General features: G+C 39.5%; 1 protein-coding gene across 1 annotated transcript in view; it reads left to right on the plus strand.

The window, feature by feature from the left end:
* Positions 1 to 242: 242 nt before the first annotated feature.
* Positions 243 to 9,967, plus strand: part of LOC147136054 (arginine and glutamate-rich protein 1-B-like) — an 18,827-nt gene continuing 9,102 nt past the window's right edge. The window contains exons 1-2 of the mRNA XM_086051710.1: positions 243 to 780; positions 8,235 to 8,460. Of these exons, the coding sequence (XP_085907836.1) occupies positions 461 to 780; positions 8,235 to 8,460 (546 nt within the window). The 5' untranslated portion in view covers positions 243 to 460. The remainder of the gene's footprint in view (positions 781 to 8,234; positions 8,461 to 9,967) is intronic.

Raw genomic sequence — 9,967 nt, forward strand, 5'->3', positions numbered from 1 at the left:
GTCCAACAACATAGCAGCATAAGAGTCAGAAATGAGTATAAAAACAGATTTTGAGCTAACAACAGTAGGTTCATTGGCCAATATGTCCCAATAGATATGAATGTAGCTGACGCGGTTGCAAATTAAGTGCCAGCCTCTCTTCCAGCAACGTTACATCCCTGGTTCAGAATCACTGGCGAGACAATGGCAGTTCATTGGTTAAGAAGTCCCGAAGAACGCCGAATTAAAACGAACGCCGCTGTGCATTGTGGGAAAATAGTACTCGTCAAATCGCCATCTTTGCTTGATACAAGTTAGCAAGCTGCAAACAACAGCTTTCGAATGATCATTTCTATTAAATCACAACTGTTCTAGTGGGCACGATTGTTAATTGTAAGCAACAATAAGTAAAGAAAGGGCGTTAGGTACACAACAACAAGTCGTACGTCTTGGTCAGCGATCGACGAGTGGAGTGCTTAACATGGGCCGCTCTCGAAGCCGAAGTTCATCCCGGTCTAAACACTCCAAAAGCAGCAAGCACAGCAAGAAAAGGAGTCGGTCACGATCCAGAGACAGGTCAAAGAAGCGCTCCAAGTCAAGAGAATCGAAGAGGAACAGGCGCAGAGATTCTCGTTCGCGTTCCCGTTCTGCCACAACCTCATCTCGAAGGGACAGAGCGCCATCCCCGCCGGAGCGCATCGACATTTTCGGAAGGACACTGAGCAAGAGGAATGCCTTAGACGAAAAGCAGAGGAAGGAGGAGGAGGAAAGGAAAGCTGAGATGGAACGGCAAAGAAAAATGTGAGTATATTGTGCAAGACATTTAATAAACAGTAGGTCGTCACTTTACCTGCGACTAGCTAAGCTGACATGCTAAGTTAGCTTTGTGCTTTTGACAACGCTAGGCTTTAGCACAGACAAGACTAGACAAGGCCTCAACTACATGGGGTGAACTACACAAAGCTGTCAAATTTAAACCTTATTTCGGTAATGTTTTTCAATGTTTGATTAATCGGATCGGTGATAATTCCATTTTATCCGGGATATGAATTATTTGTTTCATCAGAATGGTTTAATGAGTCGAGCAGTGTGTTGTTGGATTGCAACTGCTTCAAGCATTTGGCCCATATCTAGCTGAGCAGCGAATTTGGGATGTATCGGGGTTCGTAAAAGGTTGCAGTCATGTTTGCGAACCGTGTTTCTTGTCGCAAGGAAATTTTGAACTTGTTCATTTCAACGAATCAGTTTGCCTAACAGCCGCAAGCACTTGTAAACAGTCGTAAGAAGTGTTGCCAATTCTTTTTGATTCGCCAAAGCAAGAGACCATGTGAACAATATACTTAAACCCATTCGTGCATAGTATTCACAAGCATTCTTCGCTCTAGATACTGTTACCAAAAAAAATGTGGTAAAGAACAGTGGCAAATAGTTGTTAACCATCACAATAATTTTACAAATAACCCTTAATAGTCGCCATTATGACTAAAAAAAATTCCTGAACATCTTGCGCGGGCTTACGACACCGTCACGTGTATATTCTGACGCATTACATTAGTTAAGAGACCAAGAATTGGATTTAAAAAAAAAAAAAGAAAGAAAAGAAAATGACATATACACTCTGCTGGCTTTAAGAGTTGAAAGACGCAACAGTGCTCCTGGCTCTAGTGGTTAAAACGCGGTTGTGCACTCCCGGCCTTAATGGGTTAACAATAGACAAACGGACATATGACCCAGTCAAACCTACTACTTCCTAGGGCTGGGCCGATAATTCGATATCAATATGTATCGCGATTGACACGTGTTCGATATCAATAGAAAATGCCTTCGATAAAACATTTGATAGAGAAGAAGAAAAGAGAAAACAAACAATGCCGTCGATCGCGGGAGCTCTGAAATGAGTACCGGCAGTGATATAGATGACGCGCTTGTGGACTTTGAACCAGTAGAACCAGTCTAATGTGATACAGTGGTACCTCTACTTACAAAATTAATTGGTTCTGGAAGAAATTTCTTAAGTAGGAAATTTTGTAAGTAGAGACGCGTTTTCCATGTAAATGCCCTAATCCGTTCCAAGCCCCCCAATATTCAGACATAAATGTTTTATAAAGCATAAAGATGCATGAAAACATTTAACAAATACATGTTACAATTAGATTATTGCACAATAAATTAGAGTTGTGCATAATGTAAAAAAAAAAAAAAAGATTAGAGTAAGGAATAAAATTGATGGTCGTTTACCTTTTAATTGCTGTCCTCGTCTCTTTTTGCCCTCTTTGGTTCATGTTCTCTCTCAGAAGTGGTTTTGCCTGGCATTTTGTAAACAACTGATTTAATAACGTGGCGACTGTCGACACATTACGGTCATCTTCTTTGGCGAGATCAAACAAACGCATCCCCCTTTCATACTTTTCCATTATCTCTTGCTTTGTTTGTATTGACAAAAAAACCGATTTTTCCTTTTTTTTCTTTTCCGTGTTTCTAATTCACGTAAAACTATCGGAAAACCTCATGGCCCGAGGGGAATGACTAGGACGCTGCATCTATCTATCTATCTATTTACCTATCTATCCACACACATAGAGACATAAGGAAGATGTCCCTCTTAGCCAATGGGATGCCAGGAAGATGCTAGGCTAGCCAGTGGCAGAGCAGCTACGAGTATGTTGGGTTCAGGAAATTCCGGAGCTGCGAGTAACAGCCCATACTGCGAGTATCACCCCATACTTTTACCTTTCGTATCCTGAAATTTCTTTCGTAACTAGAGGCAATATTTTCCTGTTGAGGCGTTTTGTAACTTGAAAATTTCGTATGAAGAGATGTCCGTAAGTAGAGGTACCACTGTATATGGTTAAGATATATGTTTGTAGATAATGACATTATCAACATCTTTGTAACAGAATAGAGGATGGTAATTACCACTACATTTTTAGAATTAAAAATAGTGCTTCTGTTGCACTGACACTTTGTTTTTACATCTTCGATTTAAACAGTAAAGATGAATAAACTCGGGCCTGCGTGAATGCCACATGACTAAGCTTTAAGATTATTTTGGAATGATGTTTCTATCTGCTACAGGGGCTGAGATATGAATTATTTTATAGGTGTTGAATTTCTGGGGAAAATTCAGGTTTTCAAGGGTAAAGACAGACTTAGGTTTTGGGGAGCTGTTGGTCCAGGCACTTAATAGGATAAAGTAGGGCTGGGCGATATGACTAAAAAGTAGATCACGATATAAGTGTTTCATATTGGTCTATATCGAAATATATTGAATTTTTTTTCAACTATTGAAAACAATGACCCGAAGAAAAATACATTTAGGTTATTTTATTTGAACATAATACTTAACCTTTAATAAGAGGTCAATGTAAGTATGAAAGAGTGAAATAAACTGGTCGATATAAAGATTAAATAAACTCAATTTTAAAGATGTGCTTAGAAGGGCTGAGAAATGTTTGAAAAACTGTCACAATCTAAGTATTTCATATCAGTCACTATTATTAATTATTGATTTTGTTTTAAACCTTTTCTTTAAATAACAGTTAACTGTTTTTTGTACATCGCTATGTAGTGTAATGTGCAGTTTGTCCTCCATCAGTGCATTAGGTCTACCCCAAAGCAGTTGTTGACACATATATTAGCCTTCATTCAATGTTCATCCAATGTAAGTGAACGAATACTCTCTAGCAGTGGATACATCATCATTGACCAACCGTCTTAGGACTACTTTATCTTTTTAGCGGACTCATTATTGCCGTAGTCCATTCATATTTTACTTGCTTGATTTTACCTTGAGTGCGATGCCGGTGTCGGATAAGGCTAACTACTGCTAGCATGTCAAAGACAAGAACTCCTCTACTTGTAACACAATGTCCTATTTGGAATGCTATCATATCGTAGAATCTACTATGGATCTAGCAGCCGTTAGTCAGTGAACTCATGTTTATTAACAACCAAAGCAGTGTGCGTTTATGTCCACGGTGGACATTGAAGCAGGAAGAGCTTGCTTGCTCGCTCGCTCTCTCTCGCAAGAACGGAGTGATGCATTCATGAACTGGGAAATATCAGTACTCAACACAAAATGACATGTTTGCCACTCATCGACATCACATAACAACAACACCCATAATTAAGTTTGTTGCAATATACTACGTTATACTGCAATTGTGAAATGCGCTATATAAATAAAATTGTATCGTATTGTATTTTATAAAAAAAGTTGTTCCTTTTTTTTTCCAGGTGCATACCACATTTTGATTGTGTAGATCAGGGGTCACCAACTCCGGTCCTCGAGGGCACCTGTCCTGCAGCTTTTCCATCTGTCCCTGTTGCAACACAAATGTTAAAGTGATCATCAGGTCATCAGCAAGCTCTTGAGAAGGCTGATAACGATCCTGATCATTTTAACAGGTGTGTTACAGCAGGGAGAGATGGAAAACCTGCAGGACAGGTGCCCTCGAGGACCGGAGTTGGCGACCCCTATTATAGATCAATGTACTACTTTGAAATTATGCATACTAGTGAAGAAAAACAAAACCATTTGGATAAAGGTTAAAGTAAGCAGTGTTTCCCACAGATTTGAAATCTACTTGGGCGGGTGGACGCCGGCGGAAGGGAGGGGGGGCTGCGTATGTTCAGTGGGGATTTTCGGGGGGCAACATTTTTGTTGTTTTTTTATTTTACACTTCATATCGTGCATTCTAGTGAATTTTCTGAGTAAAAATTGGTACTCATTTGTTAACTCCAAAATGTTTTACATTTTGTGGTAATTGTACATGTTCCTTGTATTTTCCCCATATTTTTGCTTAAGACTCGAGACTTAACTGCTTCAAACAGAGACTGGGGGCTTAGCTGTATGGCTTGAAATGCATATGATGGTATTATTTGAATCTTTTGGACGTACCAGTAATGGTGAGTGTAAAAATCACAATGAGAATATTTGTGATTGGGTTATTTATGCCGTTGGCGAGTTCCGGCCGGTGTTAGAACGTGTGCTAAATTGCTTGTGTAGCCCTCGTCTTATTTTTTGTCTCGATACGTGTTGGTTGTAACACAACATTTCTGTTCATAACTGCTGGATCTCCACCCTTACACGGTTCTAGTCAGGCTTCAGTAAAAAGTCTACTGTACACCTGAGCACTTATTTTGCAATTCTCGACTCTGCATTTCACTTTAGCGATTAGGACACTTAGCAATCACTCGTTCACCTCCGCGGTGAAAACGCTACTTGTTAGTCGGGTTGTTTATTTGTCACATCGGAGGAGATAATGCACAGCATGCAGCTCGTTGTTGCTTTGCACGGACTTACATAGTATAAATAAAAAACGCGCAGCTTCAGGGCAAGATAGCTTAGCATTCAAGCAGCCACGAACAGTGGTTGTGACAGTAGGACACCCCTTTTTTTTTAAAACCAGTTTGGCACTGGACCTGCCCACAGGAGCATGCCACTAATGGTGGCGGCGAATTAACGTTACATGCGGTATCTACGGTCGCGACGCATTTTGGTTTTTTGTTTTCTTTTGGAGGGGGATTTTATTTTTTTTATTTTTTTATTTTTTTTTTTACTATTTTTATTCAATTCTCTTACACTTCTTGGGTGGCGCGCCCAAGTATTAACATGGCGTGGGAAACACTGGAAAGACGAAATCAAAAACCAATACAAGGTTCATTTTTATGTTTATTTTAGTTTTCTGTGCAATTTCCCAATTTAGCCCCTGATTTCACTACATTCTATGTTAAAAAAGTCCTGGTGCCCAAGAAGAGTGAAATATGTATACAAGTATTTCTTTTTGTATTTATAGATCATTTCTCTGTATTAATGCAACTCTGCATAATGTATAGTTTTGGTTCCATTTTAAAATGCACTAAAGAATTACAGCTAAAAATTTTAAGGCCAGAGTATCGCCATCAATTTAAGTTGCTCCTCATTTATAAACATGTCACAAATGATGGCTTAAATTGCAAAGTTTAATACAAGTTGAATGTACTAGTATCTTAATTGTCTTTACGATTAGCTTGTACATAAAGAATTCAAGCTGTAAGTGATTGATGGTTATTATGAGAGCAGCAGCTTGCTGCTGCAATTTTCTGCGATTTATATATTATCCGATTAGTCGACTAATCGCGACTATTGTTAGTGATTAATTGACTAGCAAAAAAGAGTCAGAAAACCATTTTATTTACGTTTAAAAAAGCACTAGCTACAGCATGTGTGTTATTTAATTTTAACATCTCTTTAATTCAAAATGGCTGTCATTACTCCGCGCAAGTTATGTCAACTTCTGGCCACGTACATTCAGCCAATCTCAGATGAAACAAGCAGACAGGTGTGTTGTTGAACAAGCAGCACCAGCGCCAAATGGCTTCAAGAATGTGCTACTTGGTGACATACACGGCACATGCATGTGACGTAAAAAGTGAATAAACAGTGTAGGACAAAAATACTCATTGGGGTCTCTACACAACACAGCCAGCTTCAAATATGAGCTAAAAAGGAGCAGGCGTAGGCTGCTTGGCGTAGCTGGTAAGTAAGTGCATGGACTTGTTTACAACTGTTGAACCAAGATAGCAAAAGTTTAAGCAAAAGCCCAGGCCACCTCTAAAACTGGCGATGATCATGCATTTTTTTTTTCATTGTCAGCGAAGGATATGTGTTTATACAGCAATTTTTAAAAAATAATAATTTTGGGGTTTAAATTATTTTTTCAATGCATTTTTGAATTGGCGAGGCTAGACTGTAGAGCAGTGGTGCCCATTACGTCAGTCGCGATCAACCGGTCGAGCCAATCAGCTTCGGGCATACTACATCACACACGGCCACACAGCACCCCGTTCACTAGGCGGCTTTTAAAAAAAAAAATTATACAGTTCTTGAACTTTACCAAGACAGCAATATTGATAGCATTAGCATTGTGTGCAAAAAAGTTGACTTGTTTTATGCGCGCCGAATGGAGCGAATGAGCGGATTGTTGTTGCTGCAAATCTGCTTGAGGCTGGCTATCACCAGCTACTGTCAAATGTGTCATATGCGTCCCTGTCTTATTCCATTCAGTGCAAGTCATCAGAGTAAGGCTAATTACAAAACATTTTTTGTTCTTGTATTGTGCTATATAGGTTGATGCAGTCATGCAAGGTACACCAGCATATACGGCACATATAAGAATAATTCTCAATATATTTAGAAATAATGTGTTTTGCATTTTTAGTAGGTGGTAGATCATTTTGACTCGGTCATGTCATAAGTAGCTCTCAGGCTGAAAAAGTGTGGGCACCCCTGCTGTATAATATATATCGCTGGCATCGGGTCAAAACCTTGTACCTCCAAATTAGTCACTTTTCAGGAGAACCCAAAAATGTCAAGTTTGTTTAACCATTTGCATTGTATCGCGAAAGAGAGCAAGCCATTTTCAACACTTTAGATTGGTCAGTAATGTGTAAAAATAACACCCACGCGTGTGGACTGACCAATAGAAATATTTGCAAAATATAGTAAATTTACCAAAATGTAACTTAGGAGGTTTTGACCCGACGCCTACGATATACAAAGTTGTTGTACCCATTAAGGCAGAGAGCGCATAACCAAGTTTCTACCACTAAAGCCGGCACCGCTGTTGTATCTTTCTACCCTTATAGCTGCGAGAGGATTTACAACATTTTATTTTTTTAATACAATTCTTGGTCTCTTAGCCAATGAAATGCACCAGAATATACACCTGACGTTGTCATGACCGTTCGGTAAATGTTATATGGGCTGTCACTTGTATAGCGCTTTTCTTCTTTGGTACTCAAAGCGCTTCACACTGTACCTCATCTACCTACTGATGACGCAGCATCAAGAGCAACTGGGGGTTCAGTATTTTGCTCAAGGATACTTCAGCATGGTCACAATGGCCAGGGATCGAACCCACCACCTCTGGGTTATGAAACGACCACTGAGCCATGCCGCCCCCTTGAAGGATGTCGCAGAAATATTTTACTTATATAATTATTATGAAAAATAATCATTAGGTGCAGCCCTACTTCTTAAAACTGTGAAAATATGGATCACTTGCGTATTGCACTTTTGTCATTATTTTTATTGCTTTTATGTCGCTTCAGTTACGCTCTGCTTATGCTTGCCTGGCAGATAAAGACTATGGTGGCCAAATTGTGACCTTGGGATGTGTTATTTCTATTCACATGATTTCCTCTGGGATAAATTGTAGCATTTCCTCTAGTCATCAATCAGTAATTTTCACCAGAACTTCTTTGTCCACTAGTCGCCAGCAGGAGATTGAAGAAAAGCTTATAGAAGAGGAGACAGCTCGGCGAGTGGAGGAGTTGGTGGCCAAGCGGGTGGAAGAGGAGCTCGAGAAGCGAAAGGACGAGATTGAGCGGGAGGTGTTGCGTCGCGTTGAGGAGGCAAAGCGCATCATGGAGCGACAGCTGCTGGAGGAGCTGGAAAGACAGCGGCATGCTGAGTTGGCAGCACAAAAGGCCAGAGAGGTAACGCTCGGTCGTTTGGAACGCAGCCCCTCAGGTCTCTCTTTACTACCCCAACCATTTACCCTCCAGTCACCCTCTCCATCTGAGACTGGGTGGAGAATGTATATTTGGAGGGCCCCACTTCCGGTGTCCTGTTTGAGATTATAACCGACCCATGTTAGAACATTCACTGCCACTGGGACTGTTAAGCCCTGTTTCCAACAAGCTCTACGTTATGGCTCAGTTTGAAAAATTGCGCTTCCATTGTCTACTGATGTCTAAAGTTGTGAAGGCTATACTGATCATTTTTATGGCACTCTGCTGCTTGGATCCAAACTTCGGCACAATATTTTTGATGGCAAATATCAGTCAATCATCAGAGAGACGGTGCAAAAACAATTGTTTTTGTCTTGTATTGATCTTTATTTGCATCAAATTCATTGGTGGGTCACGGTGCTTAAAATTCCGTCATTTACGTATCACAGCTATTACCAACCCATTTACAAACGGCATAGTTGAATTGCAACTCTAATCTGGGTTTCTGTTCTGAACCACACTGAGAAGCCGATAGGCTTAGTGGAAGCATGACTTTACAACTCTATTGGCGTGGCATCTACAGGGAGACATTCATTCAAAATATTCAACATGAAATTTAACATAACATAGATATTGTGTTCTTGCAATATTCTAATCATATTGGAAAGAGCTAGACGAACACCCTGCCTTCAAAATACACTGTTAAATGTGGTGTAGGTATCACACAATCTCCAGAGATTGTTTAAATACCTGGCCTACTAAACCACTTATTTATATCATTTACTGCCATTGATGAATTGTCTTTTCACAGTCCAGCCATTCAATCCCAGGGACTCATTTATATTTTTCATTTTTTTTTTCAAACGTTAGGGTAAAAGAGGGTCTGAAAATGCCTGGCAGTGAATGAGTTCATTAATAAAAAAAATTGGAGTTTATATAAATCCTGATGTAATTATATTATTAACAGCTCATTAGTTTGACCGTGATGGTAATAATTTTATGATGACATGAATTAAAAACTGATTTTGCTTGTAAATTAGTTAATTCTTTCTTTTGACATATTTATGTAATAAAGTGTGTCAGATTAGGTATAATAAACCAGTATTACAATTCCTTTGTTGCCAGAATTTGGAAAATGTCCATGATTACAAAGTAGACAGACTCGATGAAATCAATATCATGATATAGATCTTTAAATGTGAAAAAAGGTAAAAGCAGAGAGCCATGTTTCTATTCTGTCCAACCACCACATTCATTATTATGTGGTGTTGATTTTACAGACAAATCAGAGCAGAGTGTTTGGCTACTTCGAGGCCGAGAGCTGTAGTTAATGCACCATCTTCGCCACGTGGACTTACTCAGACTTAAATATATGCACACACGTAACCATATATTGATCTAAAACAAGGACAGCCCGAGTATTCACACTGCAGGCCTTATCGTTCCAGATTTCCCATCACTGTAGTCACATGTATTCTTGTGTAATTCTCAT

This window comes from Filicampus tigris, chromosome 14 (genome assembly GCF_054856515.1).
Source record: "Filicampus tigris isolate MCC_2025a chromosome 14, RoL_Ftig_1.0, whole genome shotgun sequence".
NCBI classification, from domain to species: Eukaryota; Metazoa; Chordata; class Actinopteri; order Syngnathiformes; family Syngnathidae; genus Filicampus; species Filicampus tigris.